An 18,703-nucleotide genomic window follows, 5' to 3' on the forward strand; every position below is an offset into this window, starting at 1 on the left:
AACTGACTTCATCACCACCCTGAGGCTTCTGCAGCCTCGTTAGCTTCTTTGGAAAGGCTTCAGTGCTGATCAGAACCCTTCCCCAGAGGAGCGGCGGGGACATCGTGTGCATGCACACAGACACACACACACGCACACACTCCTTAATTCCATAAGCTAGGGAGGTAGCAAACCTCTCTTTTTGAATAGACTATTCCCATCATGAACGCATCAACTTTTTCCCATTCAGGTGCACTTAGTTGCCCATTTCTGGCCTGAAAGGATTCTGACACTATCAAGATATGAGCCATTCCCTTCTGGGAATAGCTCCTTCCCCGAACTGATTGGGGCCAATATCTGTAAAGCTCATTAACTCAGAATCCTTTCTCGTTCATCCTTATATATGTCTTTACATGCAAGTCATTCATTATGGCACATTCTAGATTGTTTAATTAGTTTCCCTGGAAGGGTTCCTGTAGGACAGCTTAGCATACATTGTTCAAAAGCCCTTGATCTCAAATAACAAGGTAGTTATACTTAAAGTAACTAATGTAACCCTAAGTGGCTGACATGCCCCAATGCCCACCCCACCCCATTTCTTCTTCCTGCCTTCCCAAACACTTCCTAGAACAATTTCTTGATAATCATCGTGAGTGTATCAATTCATGAGCTCCCCATACATCCTGCACTGTGCTAGGTAAGTCACTTGCAATAAATATCACACCCCCACCCCGGGAGGGAGGTATTATCTCCTCCACTGGCAGAGGAGAAAATAATGATAAGAGATGTATGAGGGCTCACTGCAGTATGCCGGGCCAGTAAGAGGCTTTGGGGTTCTGACCTCCCCTACGGGCCCCAGCTGAGCTTTCAACCCCTCCCTTCCCCTCACAGAGCACATTGATGATGCCCTCCTACTGTTGTTTGCCTTCCACTGGCCTCCTGGACTGACCTCACCCCTCCAGTACCCAGGGCCACCTGCCTCTGGCAGCGTCTGCCCTTCTCCCCTAAGCACTGCTCTGGCTCTGGAGCCTCGCCGCCCACCTGCACAGCGGGTCAAGCAGCCCCCAGCCCGTGCCTGATGCAAGGGGGGGAGGGGGGAGTGTCACAGCTCCCTCCACCCTGGGGCAGCCTGCTCTGAAGCATGTGGTTACCTACTCGGCTCCGGGAGCTTCGCTGGGGGCACATACCTCCTCTAATTACCCCCAGGGCTAAGTAGTGGAGAGCACACCTTAGGTAGGCTGCCTTCCTTTCCCTATCTTCCTTCCTCACTCACCTTCAGGGACTTCTTGGGATCACTTCCCAGATGAGCCACTTGCTTTTGAAACCTCACCCCAGGGCTGCTTCTTGGCGAGCCCCAACTATGACTGCCTGGAGAGGCGGACCTGGCGTCATCAGACACTTTCAGTCTGGCTGCAGTCCTTTTTTCTCCTCCCTTGTTCTCCACACCGGATGAGAAAAAGATGGACCCCATCTCTATTTTCTCCTTAGTTCACTGTTAGTAAAGTAGAGCACCCCCCTTGCTCTCTCTCTACATTCCCCAGGGACTAGAACATTCTATATAAAGGATTTCTCTATTTGCTTTGTCCCAGTTTCAGTCAGGAGATTCGAAAGTCACCATCATCATCCCCAAGTTCCCTGGAACATTCTAGGATAGTATTGACCATCCTAAAGCGAAACATCTAACATGATGGAGAGATCTCACTTAATGACTGGGAATAACCTGTCTTTTCAGGGGAAAAAGAAATGCTGGGTATGGCACCTGGCTCTTTAGCTTTTAAAATTAGCCTCCTTCAATTCTTTGCTGTGTTGTCCTTCCCTTCGGATTGTACTCTAGCCCTTCCAATCCTTGCCTGAATTAGTGACCAGTTTGGGGAAGCTATAGAGCCACCATTTAGAAGAAGAAAAATGTTAAAAAACCAGATCATGCATGAAGGTCAGGGGGGTCCCTAGACAAGAAGCTGCAGTTGGGGGGCGCAGCCCTGAGAGGTGGAACTCAGGGCACCTGGGTCCAGCTTCAGCTTTGGGCCCCAACCCTTGGGCTTTCCTAGAGCCTTCTGCCCTACTGACCTCACTCTTCCATGAACCAGACAGAAGCAGCCGGCAGGAAAGGCTTCTTTTCACAAGGATGCCACGTGAGACCATGTTGTTTAGCTTTGGAAGCCCTCCCTGGCCTACCGCACCACCACCATGAAAACAACTAATATACTTTGCCTAATGACACATCAAACATGTTGAAAAATTACACTGGGAATGAATCCATTTGTTTCTTGGGTTCCATTTCCTTTCTTGTCCCCTCTCCTCCACTTCCCGATGTACTTTTTCTGCAATGACAATTCTGTATTTTGTCCCCATGCACACCTATTTATCTTGGCACTGTAAACATCAGTGACAGAGTCTATATTCCTTATGTATTCCTTATTCACCATTTTATTCGTTCTTCATACTTCAGGGTGTCTGAAGGCATGGGGGTTCAATTGTCATTTTTCTTTCATTCTACCTCATTTTTTTCTATGTAGACTTTGCTCTTTTCTCTATCAGTATTTTTTAAGCTTTTCTCTTCACATTTTCTCTTCTAGTATTCTGTCTCGGCACTTAGATCTTGAGGTTTTTTTAATAGCAATTTCTTTTTTTTAATCTACCCCCATCCCTCTTCCAGCCTTGGACACAGCCGTCTGTTATAACCTTAAATGTGGCCTCTACTCAGGGAAGTTGTCAAGTTGATAAATATTGATATCTACCCTACCATTTTACCACCACTTTTCTGCTAATGCATTTGGTTGGCATCAATCAGCTTCTTTGCCTTCTGTGAGCGTCTGGTGTGGGAACTGGTCCCGATCTGTCACTTATAAGTAATCTGCTCCACATTTCATCAAGAGCTCAAAAAGAGAAGAAAATATGGAGGAGAAGTAGAGGACAGAGAACCAGGCTAGTGTGGCCCAGAGGGAAGGGACACGGGAAGCCTGGCAAGACCGAGACATGCCCTCGCATCCCCCCACCCTGCCCCAGCCGCGCCCCTACTGCTGGGGAGAGCAGCCGGCACGTAGTGACCACGTGCCCTCTTCAGGATGTTAACCCTGCTTATCTCCTCCAATAAGGCTCCCCAGGGATGAAGATCTACATCGATCCCTTCACTTACGAGGACCCCAACGAAGCTGTCCGCGAGTTTGCCAAGGAGATTGATGTATCTTTTGTGAAAATTGAAGAGGTCATCGGAGCAGGTATGGCTCTCCCTTCCCCTGATTTCTGTTCTCTTGGTGTCCAAACGTCTTCTTCCCACCGCTCCAGGTGTCCTCTTTCAGCACAAAAAGGCATCCCATGGGGAGAAGGGAGCTCCTAACACCTTGCCCCCCAAAAGATGAATCCGAACCATCTATAATATGTGTCTAGGGATCTTTGAGGGGCTTTGATTATGGCAGCCAGGCCTGTTTGGTGTCACACAGAAGTCAGCTGTAGTTTTGAAAGATTCAGAAATAGCTTTGGAAATGGACCACAAAACGCAGATAAGGAGATAGATGTAGCGTACTCAACTGAGAAGACTTTGAAAGAAATATAAATTTTTAGAAGCTGGACCTACCTTCCCACTCACAATAATGTTATCTCCATGTCTTTGGGCCAAGATTTCTTCCCATACTTTTGGTTGCCCTTTTCCTGTATACATACATTTGGTGACAAAGAAAATGAATTGAACAGAGACCACTCTTTCCAGAAGAAATCCCACTCATGACAGTATATCTTACAAAAGTTTTATGATATGGATGGTAACACAAGGCAAATTTCACAACCAAGAAACAGGTGCTCTTGTCCATCTTACTTCACTGGCATAGAGACCCAGCCCAGCAGATCACTAACTGCCCGAGGGGCTCTCAGGACATTCTACTTAAAGACTGACCAAGAATTTTCATCATTCTCCGTGGATCAGTAGTTGAGTCAGTTTGCCAATAAACCCAGCCCTACTCATGTAATTGTGTAAAATATCCCCAAATATCATCACCTTATAAATAATCTTTGCTGTCTCATCTGCTGCTTTTTGAATCTTCTTAGAATATGCATTTGTTTTGTGTTCTCTTTCTTACTTTGATTTTCTTCTACAACATTCTATGTCTTTTTTTCTTCAATTCTTATTACTATTGTTCAAGCTCTGTTTGCTCATGTGCTGTAGTCTTTTTAGTGTCTGTGTCTGGGAGTGCTTTATTCAGGTCAATATTTGGAGAGACACGGAGTTGCCGCTTCCAGTAATATTTTCACATAATAAAATATGTTTAGTCAAAGTCTTATAGACAGCCACTTCATATATATTATCTTTAGGGAGAGAGTCACTATCCTTCCATTCACTGACTCTCTTAATGCACTGAGGGTCAGAAAGCCATCTGTGAAATTGGAAGTCACATTTGAAAGCTCGCCCCATTAGGCCATCATATTCATGCTCTGTTTTCCGTCTTAAAGAGCCCCAACCTTACGGCACGACTGCTGCGGGTGCTGGGACTCTCCCTACCGGGACATGCCGCTCTCCTCCCACCACCCCTTTAGGAGTTCCAGCCAGCTGGCCATAATCTGATCCACATGAGTCTATACCTATTTCCCATTGACTTTCATTAAGTATGTTACTGAACCACAACCTTCACTTTTGTGCAGATAATTTTCTTTTTCCTCCTTAGATGCTGACATATTTAAGGATCATGCCTTGGAAGGCTAGACACCAACCAGATAAATTGGATTACTCTTAGGGGCTCAGATTCCTCTAGTATACTTGAAAGTGTTGGGGAGGCAGGCTCTCAGTCCTGAGCCCTGCCCCACGTTATTAATTGTTGTTATGTCATGTGGTAATGGTGCTAGTGATTTTAATGTTGTTATTTATGTCATGTGCTTAGCTCTGGACTGCATTTCATCACAGGGAGCACCCGTCAGCCCCCACCTGCCTTTGTCAGGGGAGACATAAAGAGCCTTCTCACTTTATGACCCTGCCAGGGAGTTACACTTTGGGGCGAGCACACCAACTGCTGGATGCCTATAAAGGGACAATTGCTGGCCTGGCTCCATCCTTCACTTTCCATTTTTGTATAGCCTTTGCTGATGCTGCCATGTGTGTCCATTCTGCTCAGAGAAGGTCACTCTTCTCAGTGCTCACGTGGGACTGGGGAGGGATTAATACACTAAGCAGTTTGCAACATGGGATCAAGACCTCTGCCCATTGCTGCTGACCTCCCTCTAGCAGGTCTCCTCATGATTCAGAAATTCCAGAGCTAATCCTTGTGGATATTAATTCACTAGGTGTAACTTGATGTGGTTGTAAGAGAAGACATTCCTGGCTGGAATCAATCTCTCTCCATTCTCCAGTTCTTTTTCTCCTGTCTTCACTCTTGTGTCTCCCACACCCTGCCTCACTGAGACTGATTTCATTTTGTGCTAGAAGAGTTGGTGGGGAGGTTGTGTTTTAAAAAAATATTTGTGTAAGGTAAAATTTATACAGTGTAATTGGCAATATTTCTCTAAGCTGCCTGACAGATTTGGAGCAGGGAGCAAAAACCTGGGTGCAAACAGTAACAACACACGCAAGGCAGAGTCAGAAGCAATTTGTCCTTCCTTTGCCTGTTTTCCTTCCTCTTTTCCACTAACAAACTCTCACTGAATACTTCTTGTGTGCTGGATGCAGAGTTCCAGATGTGAACCAACGGCTCTCCACCTCAGAGCTCTAGCAGTCTTAGAGGGAAAGAAGCCATGTGTTCACTATTTCACACCATCCACAAAACAGGCATATACAAAGTTTTGAGCCAACACAGAGCAGTATTCAGCTCCTGTTCTGGGAAGGGATGGGGAGATCAGGAAGGCTTCACAAAAGTGATAATCTTTTGCCTGATCTTTCAAGGAGAAAAACTAGTAAAAACAAAAAAGCTAGTTTTTGTGAAACGAATTAGTGAATAAGACAGTGACAGAAGAAGGAAATGAGCACAACCTTCTAGTAGCAGTGTGCTGGAGCCAGCTGGCCCCCACTCACCAGGGCCAGTGGTGTCCATTTCTTTCCAGCCCCATGTTCATCGACACTATGCTGATAGCTTGACATCAGCCATGGTAGGAGTATTTATGCCATAGGAATTGACAAATGCTAGAAATCAGGGGTATTTGTCTCTTTGTTTCTTTGCTTTCTGGAGAGCTGGTAATTTAACACTTACTAGCACACCCCAGCCTTCCAGACTATTGAAGGTTATTTCAAAGAGGTTGCAGAAGATCTGGCCTATGCCTGCTGAGTACAGAACCAGAAGAAAGGGTTACATTTTTTGCAAGAAGGATTACGGGTAGAGTTCACGAAGATCCTGGATTGAATCTTCTTGCCCTACAGGTGTTATTGTCTAACATGCACACAAAGGCACTCCATAAGAGGGTAGGTGGATTGAGAGCTAACCTTCTTGATCACTGGAGAATCAGTCTGAGGCCTGTGTATGGATTTTGTACTATAGAAAATGATGAACTCTTGGAGGCTTCTGAGCTGGGTGGATGACAGGAATGAGGTTCTGGGGAGACAAATCTGATAGCTGCTGTGTTTGGATTGGTCTGGAAGGGGTGATGCTAGGGCATGGAGACCAGTTAGGAGGCTTTGCTTGGTGAGGTAGAGAGGATTTGAGGTGGCTGATCTAGGGTGATAAGGAAGGCCACACTCAAGTGACTCAGCTGATCTAAACTGGATTGTATGCAAACATGCTGAATGGAGTGACTGGGACCTTGGCGACTGGAGTCTATGGGAAATCAGCTTGAAGCCCTTGAAGGGAGAGGAAGGCTGCCGGGACCCAGGGTGCAGTGAGGGGTGATGTGCATGAGTGAAGGCCAGAAAAGGGAAATCTAGAAAGCATGAGGCTGAAGAATTGCTTTAACTGCCAAAGCTCCTCCTCCAGTTGTTGAGGAAGTTGAATAAAGACATATACACAAGTTACCTGCAAGTGAGGTGCACCTCCATTCAAGAAGACTGAGCCGTCATTGACCCATTAATCAGTGTGTAATTATTTGTTTAACACCCACCTTTCATTACCAGGCTCCAAGTTCCATGGGAGCGAGAGAACAGAGTGGTTTTGTTAGTCCCATGCCTAGGCTGGTATGTAGCACTCAGGTGCTCAGTTTAATATTTGTTGCATATGGTTGAATGAAAGTAGGTCCTTGGGGGGGTAAAACATAACAGGGATAGAAATTTGGAGAACAGGGTAGAGTTTGGGAGAATGGAGAGAGTCTAGAGACAGGTGGAGTGAGATTATGAGCCACTTAGTGCTCTAAAAGTGGCCCAGTGGACTGAAGGAAGGCTGACCCCTCCTCTTCTCCCTGCAGGTAATGGGTATTATTGGAGTCTCTTTAGAGAGAGCAGCAGGCCATATGGTGTCTTTAGAGGATACCAGTTCTTTGTAACCATGAATCTAATAGGAGTCACCTCCCAGGTCAACTCCAATACATTGATTAACTCAGATCAGCTTGATCAGCACATTTACCCGGAGCATAAATCAGGGCTGCCATTTACAATGGAGCCTTGTAGCATTATAGCCTGAACAGCATTCGTGGGTTGTGCAGTGTGTAACCTGTATAACTGTATGCAGCAGCCCTGAGCATGCCTGTCAAGTGCATGAAAATGTAGGGCTGTCACCAGAAGGTGTCATACAGGGGACAACATGGAAATTGTGTTTTTAATGAATAAATGCATTCTCCTCTGACTCCAGCAACTGTCAGTTCAGCATTTTCACAGATGGCTTATTGTGAGGAAGAAGGCTTGTGGTGAGAGGGCTGGATGAAGAGATTGTGGAGAGGGGATCTGTGAGGTGGCAGATGGGAATGGAGCAGGCAAGATCCACCCATTCTCTCTTTGAAGAAGTGGATGGATTTCTTGGGAGTGATTTGGTAGAAAGGCCCTGTCAGCCTGACTCTCCTGGGCTCATTCAAAGTGAGGGTGAGAAGCGTGAGGGTAGCCTCACATGAAATAAGTCACAGCAGGAAGGGTTTCCAGAAGAAGAAATCAAATAGATGTCTTCAGCCATTATAAATAAAATAGCTGGCATGTATTGAATACTTATCCTGTATATACTTACTAAGCATTGCCTCACTCAATCCTCCATATAGCCCTGTAAGTTAGAGTGTGTGTATGCATGTGTTTAAATTGGGGAGAAATCAATATTCTGAGTATAGCTTGCCAAAGGTTGTGCTGCCAGTTGAGTTAATGATAGAGCAAGAATTGAAACCCAAACATGGTTGCTGGGGTCTGGTGAGTGTAAGCCCTGCACTACCTGTCACTTTGGTTACTGTTCTAGACAGAAGCAGCTAAGCGTACAGGGACCTTGTTTCTGATGGGAAATGATCTACCAGCTGGAAGATGCGAGCCTCTTTGCTGGGAATGAGGATACTGTCCTAGAATTTATTGTACGCATATGGTGGTGCTGCAAAGATGTCTCACATTCCTTGGAGAGGACATGTTCTTCCTAGAATACCCTGGTCTCATCCTCCAGTCTTCCTCTTCTAGTATGATTGGTTATCTGCTATAAGGCCAACAATGAGCACCAAGATGCTTAATATTTTAATTATACATCCTTGCTTATATTATGAAATAACAAGTGATTACATAGGTATGCAGTTGGCTAATGACCACAGACAGTTACAAGAGAAGAAAACCAGTCTGTTCTCACCATCCAGGCATTAAGCATCGTGGATACCATGGCTGTTAAGCAGCTTCCATCTCATCTGCCAACTCTGGTAGTCTGCTAGTGAGCACCTGGAGAACTCTGCTGAGAAGGAGGAACAGGATTGTGATCAATTAGTAATGTCTGTCCTGGGCACAGGGTTAGAAAGTAGCGGAATGCCTGCTGCAGTTTTACTATCCCTGGCTAGCCATAACCTACATGTCTTGCACACGCTAATATGATAAAACTTGCTAGAAATCATACTTTAAAACCTAGTTTAAATATATTCTTTAAAAGTTCCTTATCTTGTGGAAGCTTGAATTACTAACTAGAAGCTCTGCTTTCCTTCTTTTCCACCAGAAGGCAGTTTGTGACTTCAAAATGCTGCTTAAAAAAAGAGGAGCGCAGTGGAGTATAGATTCACACTGCACATAGCCAACAGCTACTGCCTGAAATACCTGCTGGCAGGTCGGCTGTTTCATTTTCAAAAATTGAAAATTCTTTCCTTCTGATTTTATATATAATAGTTGAGGCATTTAATGCTGCTGAACCACTATTTTCTCTCTTCCTCATTTTGTCAGGGAAGATGCGAAAAAGGAACTGGCAAGAAGCTGAAACTTGCAGGGAATATTGTCAGCAGCTGTCAGGAAGGACAATCACAGGAACTGGCTCTCTTACCCTTAGTGATGGCCTTGAGGGGTGTGGCTCTCAAAGTTGAGCCACACATCAGAGTCACCTGCAAGCATGTTAGAACCTACGTTCCTGGGCTTTACCTGCTGAGCTTGTGCTCCAAGTGGGTTGAAGTGGAGCTCAAGAATCTGCATTTTCTAAACAGTTCCCAGGTGATGCCAACGCTGTGGGCTGGAACCACACACTGAGTTCCACTGCTGAGAGCCACAGTTTGGTCCTCAAACTGGCCTAAAGCTAGAGTTTGGTCGTAGCCAAGGGGAGGTTTGGCTGTAGGAGAGGCTCCAAGATCAGCTGCAAAGATAAGTGCCAATCAAAGTCCAGCCAGACTAACATTAGGCTGGCTGCAATTACTGTCAGTAAAGGATCTGAGTAGAAAGAATCAACTATACACATTGCTCAGTCATTTCCTATAAGCCTCTATTTTAAATCTAATATAAATGCTTGATTTGTTGACATTATTTTTAGGGATTATTAATTTTTATTCAAAATGGAAAATGAATGGCCATGGTTTGGAGCCGATGTAAAAGGAAGCTCTTTAGAGTTCAGACCATGGCAAATCAAAGCATCAAAGATCATGAGTTCTGGCCTTATGAAAAAAGCATAAATAGTTTCTTGAGAGTGGTATATGAACCTGAAGCCAAAGATACAGGTGACAGAGTATCTTAAATTGTAAGCAACAGATTGTAAACAACACAAAGCCTTAACTTTCTGTTTGTTACTAATAACAGCAATACCCACTGACTCCCAATGCCTGTGAGGCTGCGGAGGTGCTAGAGGGCTAGAGCTCCAGGCTTTTGTATCCTAAGCTTACCTGAGGACATCCCCATGCCCAAATACCTGGCAGCTCGACTTCCCCACTATTCCTGGCAAAGGCCCTACTGTGTGTTGGGTTAGCCTCCTTCAAGTTCCACTAGGGTGCAGAAACCTCCTCTCTCCCTTCTCTCTTCCAGTACACTCCCAGCCCCTGGCTTGTCTTTTTCAAAGCACCACCACACGTGTCTCCAACACTGCAGTTTTAAAGCATTTTCTCATAGACTCAACACCTATTAGGACGGCCCAAGAGTAGATCATTTCTTTTTATTCTATAGAGCTAAGGAAGCTGAGCCTGGAGAACTGAAGGCCCAAAGTCAGGCGGTGGGCTGCTGTAGACAGGAACGTCTTCCTCCACTCCCTGCCTGAGTTTCCCGCCCAACTACACTGGCAGGCCCCTTAATCACAGCATGGAGCACTGCCTTGAGTGAGCACTATGGATTAAGTGACTTCCTTTGCAGTTGGTGCTCTGAAAACCCTGCGCTTGGAGAATATGAAGTCATTTCTTTGCCAAATAGGAGAGGAGCTATTTTTACAGAATCACTGTTCTTCAAGCCACTGCTTTCCAATGATTACAGAGCAGATTTCTGAGAGCGGTAATCCTGCTGCCACTGTAGTAACTGATTACAAAGCCCATCTCTCCCTTCCCAAGGATACCACCTTTTTTGAAAAAAAAATTCATTTTTTTAGAGCAGTTTTAAGTTCACAGCCAAACTGAGTGGAAGATGCAGAGATTTCCCATATATCCCCCACTCCGCACATGGATAGCCTCCCGCATTACCAACAGCCCCACCACAGCATGGCTACACTGGTTACAGTCGATGAATCTACCCTGATACACCATAATCACCCAGATCCAGAGCTTACATTAGGGCTCTCTATGCTGTTCCATTCTGTGGGTTTCAACAAATATATCATGATGTATATCCACCATTATAGTTTCATACAGAGTGGTTCCACTGCCCTAAATATCAGGAGGGCACATTTTTATTTTATAATCTTTAGACACTTGTCTTGTCAATGGGTTTCAGTCCTCGGCAAGTTCACTATGGACTCATTGAAACCAAGGAATGACAATGGAATGTTCTTGGGGTGAAAGGGTTATACCCAACTTTATTCCCCTGGTGTCAGGTCAATTACTAGAATCCTGTCCACTCAGTGTGAGTCTGCATACAGCAAGCCTGTCTCTGCCTCTGGGCCTCTCTACCCCAGCAGCTGTCTCAGTTTCTGTCCTCGGTGCTGCCCCAACTCCAGCCTCCACTGTGCTCTCCTGCAGCCTTGCAGTCCTGCAGCCGTGTCGCCCAGAGCACTGGGAGGGGCTCTTTGTATAGAGTCAATAACAGTGTATTGCCCACACGTGTGTAGTGAGCTAGCCGACCAGGGCCAGGTGAGAATCCTGGCCATAGGGACCTTCACTTTCTCCACAACACTATAGGATGAAACCCCTACGGAGGACATAATTTAAAGCGAAAGTATCAGAAGCACCACCCTTGAAGTCCAATAAGCCACAAAGATCAGACAGTGAAACCATTTTGTCAACTGGGAGAGTAAGGTGAGCCACGGCATTGTCTGTAGATCACCTTTTCAAAGGCACACCTTCATTAGTGACTTCCTTCCTTGGCTTCTTCCTTCTTTACACTCACCTCTGTGAGGCCCACGCTCTGCAACAGGCCCAGAGCATGATGAGTGAGCCTGTATGCAAGTGCTGCTTTCTAAAGAATTCCAACATGTAGATGTATTCCAGGTACTCCAGCACCTTTGGCAGTTCCCTAATCCACTGGAAATATGGCTGGATGTTTCAGACATGTGGTTCTCAATCTGGCTGCAGATCAGAACCTCCAGGCAGCCAGGCCTGGTTTCATGAGCCTATCACTAGTGCAGTCACCCCAGGTTCCATTTTTAGAAGAGTCCATGCTTAGTTTAATGCTCTACCAATACAATCTTGAAATTTCTTAATAGTTTTTAACAAGGAGTCCAGTGTTTTCATTTTGTACCAAGTCCCACAAATTATGTAGCAATCCTACAGCAACGCTCAAATGTGTCCATGCCCAGGCTGCACCCAGGCCAGCCAATCAGGATTCCCAGAGGTGGACCCAGACCTCTGCACTTTGTAAAGCTCCCCGGGTGATTGCAGGGGGCCACCAGTTTGGGGATCCATGGGGGTAGAGGGGAAATCCTCAACTAGGGTGCTCATATGTGTGTTGTGAGGGACATCAGATTCTCCTGGAGCATTTTTCCTAACTCCACACACTGATGTGTAGAAATTAATAAATATTTTCATTCCTAAACATTCTGATCCCACCCAACTCCCAGGCAGGAACTTTTGATAAATATGACTGAGCTAGCCCCACTATGATTGCCATTGCCAAGATACTGAGAAGCTATGACAGTAAATGCACATGGACAGTTAGGACCTGCATCTGGGGTGGTCCCTGGCTTGTGACTTCATATCCATAAGGTCTGTTCTCTGCCACACTGCTAACTGAGCACAGCTACTGAGAGGCAGTGTGGCAGGGAAGGGGTGGCATGGACAAGCCCAGCTCTAACTCACAGCTGTGGGGTCTGCAGCATGTTTTCTCTGTGCCTCAGTATCCCGATTAGTAAAATGAGCATAATAATGCCCAACTCATAAGGGTGCTCCAAGGATTAACTGAGAGAAGATATATAAAGAGCCTAGCATGGTGCCAAGCACATACTAGGTAGACAATGCACACTGGTGTCCTACCTCCTCCAAGAGGAAATACTAGCACACCTTTCTCCTCACTCTCAACTGTGTCTTTTACTGAAAGAAAATAGAACTCATTATTATGGAAACAAGGAAGAAATAGTAAGCAATATCCTTTAATTAGAGTGCTTTTCAAATATGCAATTCATATCCATTCAGCATATGGTTTTTAATACTTTTTACTAGGTCAAGATGTCAGAGATGACTTCTATATATTTATATGTATATATACATGTGCATGCACATACACATATAAGAATATGCATATGCACATACACTACATACATACATATGCATGTATATGTATATAAACACATACATATGCACACATATTATACAAACTCATATATATATACACACATATATGACAAATCCCTGTTATTCAGTATATATTTTTAAATTTTACTAATTTGAACTAGAAAAGTAACACTTTCATTGTAACAATTCAAACAACATAAAAGTAAGTAAATTTACTAATCTGTACTCCTCCCTCCTATGTCCACCCTTCTAGAGCAACCATTTTTAAAATAACTTAAAGTTAAAAATAAACTTGATATGGATTTTTTCCATCATTTTTCTTTTGCATACCCATACACACACCCCATATGGGTATATACTACATATCACATTCAGTAACTTGCTTTTCTTTTCTTCTTTTTTCAAACAATATAATGCAGACATCTTTTGAAGTCAACATATATCACTTGTCTATGAGTTTTCAATAGCTTGTTACATTCCTCAGGATGGATGTGCCCTTTACAACCATTCCACCGGTTGCAGTCATATGGTGTTAGTCTGTGGAAGAAGATGCTGCAGTAAACAGCCTTTTATAAATTTTAAATACTGGTGCTTCTATTTCCTTTGCATAGGGCAGGGATAGAATCTCCAGCAGGCAGTAACACAAGAACAGGCAAAGCACAAGTCAAACAAATGATGATAGATATGCTACCCCGACTTTTCTTCACATGCCTACCACATCCCAGGCATTACAGTAGGGTGTACAAGCTACGAATGTGAACAAGACTCAGTCTGACCTCAAGCAGTTCCCCAAAGCAGCACGTGATTAAATGTCAAAACCGATGTTACACATGATATACATCTTAGTATTGTGAGGTCCATGGTGAAATCTTCCCAGTAGTGCTTAAGCCAACCTCTATTCCAGCCCTAGATTCTAACAAGTTCCATTGACTCTGAAGCAGTTTTGCATGAAAAGCCTCTTCATGCAACTCCTTTTCAATCATTTTTGTAGGAGAAGACAGAAGAACTCCCAACTAAATCACAGGAGGGATGTTAACTTTCTGCTCTAATGTGGTCAGTAATGTCTGATTGTTCAGTTTGCTCCATCATTTTCTTCCAGGAGCTGAAAGTGAAAACGTTTTCCCAGCAGAAGGCCACGAGGTTCCTGTCAGGCCTTGGACCCATTTCAGTAACACACTTACAAGTAGACACTAACCCGCTTCACATGGAAGAACTGGAAGTTACAAAACCAAGTTCAGTCATCAAGGAATTTTTGAAAGCACATTTAATGGGATTCAACAGAATTTTTTAAGCAGCTATGAAACAATGTCACTGAAATTGTTATTACTCTTGGCGATTTTCCTGCACAAATGTTTAAATGCTGTGGCATCCTTGGAGATGGGCAGCCTGTGTTTGCTTGGAAAAGCCACTTGCTGTTCAGCTGCCAGGCGTGCAGGTAGCTGCCAGCCTGCAGGATCTGCTTCCCATTCCCACGAAGGCCCAGGTCTTCCCAGAAGCCCCAGCCAGTGGCTGAACATGGTGTGGTGTGAGGGCCTGGCCCTTTCTGGGACGGGCGCTCCTTCCTCTGGAGCGTTGGTTGGCTGGGACTGTCAGCCTGCATCAGCCAGCTCTGCACTGCAGTCTGGGGCTCTCCTGTCCATTCCTGCCTCTGCTTTCTTTTTATAATGTCAGGTCTGCATCATGATTTGAGCCTCTGGCCAACCCTGATTCCTCCCCCTGTATCCTGCACAGTGTCTGCTAACTTCCTTTCCTAACTTCTCAGTGTGTGCTTTCTGGGGGGCCCCCCAGACACAAACATTTGTGGGGCTTATAGGCACATAAACGCCATCCATCTCATTCAGAGGACTAAAGCGCCTGAATGTATCCCTGGCCCTGGGACGTTCATGTACCAGACTCTGCTAAAAATGACTTATGATTCTGCCAAAGTGAAAAGGACCATTTCATTTCAATTATTCAACTGGGTCACAAATGAAAAAACCAAACTTGGGGGAAAACAAACCTACATATATTCTCAAATTCCACTTTAGCTGCCCAAACTGTTTCTAAAAACCTAGGTAAGAAAGGTGTTTTAGTATTCCGTCTGTGTTTGCCATGATCTGAAGAGAGACAAGACATCACAGTTACAGTGAGAGAATACTATTTCCATATCTGCCTCTCTCATCACACAATTCCACTTTGAGCGCCGTTGTTCTTGATAAGCTGCTTCCTCTTGGGGTTCCGCAGACTTGAGAAGCAGGCAGGTAATAATTGCTTTCTTGTTGCAGGAGAGTTTGGAGAGGTGTACAAGGGGCGTTTGAAACTTCCAGGCAAGAGAGAAATCTATGTGGCCATCAAGACGTTGAAGGCTGGGTACTCAGAGAAGCAGCGTCGGGACTTCCTGAGTGAGGCCAGCATCATGGGCCAGTTTGACCATCCCAACATCATTCGCCTTGAGGGTGTGGTCACCAAGAGTCGGCCCGTCATGATCATCACAGAGTTCATGGAGAATGGAGCTTTGGATTCTTTCCTCAGGGTAAGAGCAGCTCAGGTGCATGGATGATGTTGGCTCTGGTGGACAGTGGAGGAGGATGGCTGGGGAGAAGGGTGTGCTTGAGGTAACCCGCCATTCAGGAACGACCTGGTGAAATGCAGATAGGCATGGGAGACATCTGTGAAGTTGACAGATTTGTTGCTAAAGTGACAGAACAAAGCAGAGCTTGTGGACCCCTCAGTTGGAGGATAGTGTATAGTAGGGCCTCTGATAAGGGCTTGTGGGATGATTGAGAATGAATAGAAGCAGGTGAAGAATGGCCATGGGCATGTGCATGAATCATGGAGACTGAGGAGACTTGCAGCTGCTACATTGCCCCATGTGAGTCACTCAGATGACAGTGGCCATCCCTGCCTTTTCCCCAGCACAGCTGCCCTCCCAGCCAGCTCTCTTCATTTGCAGGGCAGAGGTAAAACAGGGTTCCCTTTTCTGAGGCCTGGGCTACCTGCCCTCTGAGGAAGGGCTTCTAGGCAGGCAAGGGGAAGACTGTATCACAGCATCCAGAGTCACTCTGGGGTTAATGAAGGATTATGACTCCAAACCAAGCTGCAGCAGAGGTAGGGCTTGGAGATCTGTAAGAGGCCACTGTCAGGCAGCCCAAGGGAGCCACGCTGGAACCACTTTCTGTGTGTCACAGAGCTAGTCAGAGAGGGAGTGAGCAAGAACGGCCACCACTTATGTTGGAGGAGTGGAAGCCAGCTGAGCACAGGGCATGGAGCAAGGCCTACCTCAGACCACAGGCTCAGCTGGAGGCTGCTGGGACCCTGAGAGCAGAGGGTGCAGGGGATAGCATCAAAGAATGGGCTAAGGCCTCTGAGCACAGACTTCAGGGTAATACCAAGTTACAGGCTATGCATGTCACCAAGGCTACCACACAATAGCTATGGCTGCAGATTAAAGCTCCATTCATACAGTTGGTCTTCAAACATTCATGAGGTGACTGCTCTGGTCACACCCTGTGCTGGGAGCTGGCCTGTAGTGATGAAAGAGATATTGCTCTAATGCTTTGTAACAAACCACCCCAACTTGAGTGGCTTAGCACAACAATTTACTTTGCTCATGAACTGCAATCAGGGAAGGGCTCCGGGGAGCATCTCTGCCCTGTGTGATGTCAGGCCTAGAATCGTGTGACAGCTCACTCACTCACCTGTCGGGCAGTTGATGCTGGATGTCAGCTGGCAGTTCTCCATGTAGCCTTCCAGACAGCAACCTGGGTGCCAAGAACCAACATCCCAAGAGGGGAAGGCAAAGGGTAAATCAGTTTTGTAACCTAGCCTCAAGTCACGTGGCATCCTTGAACTATAGTGATGGGCCACTCAGATTCTAGGGGAGGAAACAGGCCCCACATGTTGATGAGGGACAGAAACACATGTCTTCTGACACATATGGTGCTGCTCTGTCCCTCTTTTTTTTTTTTTTTTTTTTTTGAGAGGGCATCTCTCATATTTATTGTTCAAATTGTTCAAATGGTTGTTAACAACAATAAAGTTCAGTATAGGGGGTCAATGCTCAATGTACAATCATTAATCCATCTCAAGCCTAACTCTCGTCAGTCTCCAATCTTCTGAAGCATAACGAACAAGTTCTTACACGGTGAACGAATTCTTACATAGTGAATAAATTCTTACATGGTGAACAGTACAAGGGCATTCATCACAGAAACTTTCGGTTTTGATCACGCATTATGAACTATAAACAATCAGGTCAAATATGAATATTCATTTGATTTTTATACTTGATTTATATGTTGATCCCACATTTCTCCCTTTATTATTATTATTATTTTTATTTTTAATAAAATGCTGAAGTGGTAGGTAGATGCAAGATAAAGGTAGAAAACATAGTTTAGTGTTGTAGGAGAGGAATTGTAGATGATCAGGTGTGTGCCTGTAGACTATGTGTTAATCCAAGCTAGACAAGGGCAATAAACCATCCACGGATGCAGAAGATTTCTCTCAAACCAGGGGGGATGAGGTTCTGAGCCTCACCTCTGTTGATCCCCAATTTCTCACCTGATGGCCCCCTGCGACTGTGCCTGTCTTAGGTTGTTCCTCCCTTGAGGAATCTTACCCATCTCTGGCTAACCAGTCATCTTCCAGGGCCATACAGGGAAATGTAAAGTTGGTAAGTGAGAGAGAAGCCATATTGTTTGAAAAGGTTAGCTTTTTACTTCTTTGCAGATTTATGCCCTGTGACTTCTATGCCCAGCACTTGTCTCGAGGTATCTTTACCACCTGGAGGAATTATGATACTCGGTAACTTCGATATGAGACATGAATTCTATTTAAGGGCTGTAATTAGGAAGGAAGAAGAAAAGCTATAGAGGTAGCATATGGAAGAAAACATGGGAGGATTGATTATTTCTTTGACATATCTTCTTGTAGAGTACCTTAAGTATGTATAGGTTTTAAACTACTAACTAATTTGTACACACATATTAACATAATAGGAATACGGTGACATAAACAAAGCAAATCTATAATTACCAGCCATCTCCAGTGAAGCCAAGAAAACCATTTAGGCACCCTAGGCATTTGTGAAAATTTGTCTATGATATGATGGATATTCTTGAACAGTCTGAGAGAAATCAGACAAATTAAAGCAGCCCATTTCTGGGATCTGTTCACCTCCCATATGTCCTTTTAACTGTAGATAGTCTATAGTCATAAGATTTTGGAGTGCTATACCTTGCACCCCTCCCAACTCCTGGTTGAGTTCCAACAGTACAGATCCGGTCAAATTCGTTGTCTCACTGTATGCACATGCCAGCCTAGACATCTCCCTCCTCATTCCAATGGCAAGTCCAGGAAACGGTGGGGTGGACGCAGCCATGACCGCAGCATCGCCCGGATCCCTGTTGAGGCTTTTTGATGATCATCCCCCGGTACGAGTCCTCCAGAGGGTGCTGATGCCGGAAGCTCCTCCTCATATCGTATGTTAGTTCATTTTCTGGGTATCCAAGCTAGGCCTTGATCATCAGAATAGAAACAAACAGACCCTTTGCCCACACTTTGACATGCCCTCTATACCAGTGTGCAGAACTCATTGGAGGTCAGCACACAGGAACTG

At 45.1% G+C, this 18,703-nt stretch overlaps 1 protein-coding gene across 2 annotated transcripts in view; it reads left to right on the plus strand.

Moving 5' to 3' along the window:
* EPHB1 (EPH receptor B1) overlaps positions 1 to 18,703 on the plus strand; it is a 462,780-nt gene that overhangs the window by 372,917 nt on the left and 71,160 nt on the right. For both annotated transcript variants that reach the window (XM_073232346.1, XM_073232347.1), the window contains 2 exons: positions 3,075 to 3,197; positions 15,369 to 15,616. In XM_073232346.1, the coding sequence (XP_073088447.1) occupies positions 3,075 to 3,197; positions 15,369 to 15,616 (371 nt within the window). The remainder of the gene's footprint in view (positions 1 to 3,074; positions 3,198 to 15,368; positions 15,617 to 18,703) is intronic.

This window comes from Manis javanica, chromosome 3 (genome assembly GCF_040802235.1).
Source record: "Manis javanica isolate MJ-LG chromosome 3, MJ_LKY, whole genome shotgun sequence".
In the NCBI taxonomy this organism is placed as follows: domain Eukaryota; kingdom Metazoa; phylum Chordata; class Mammalia; order Pholidota; family Manidae; genus Manis; species Manis javanica.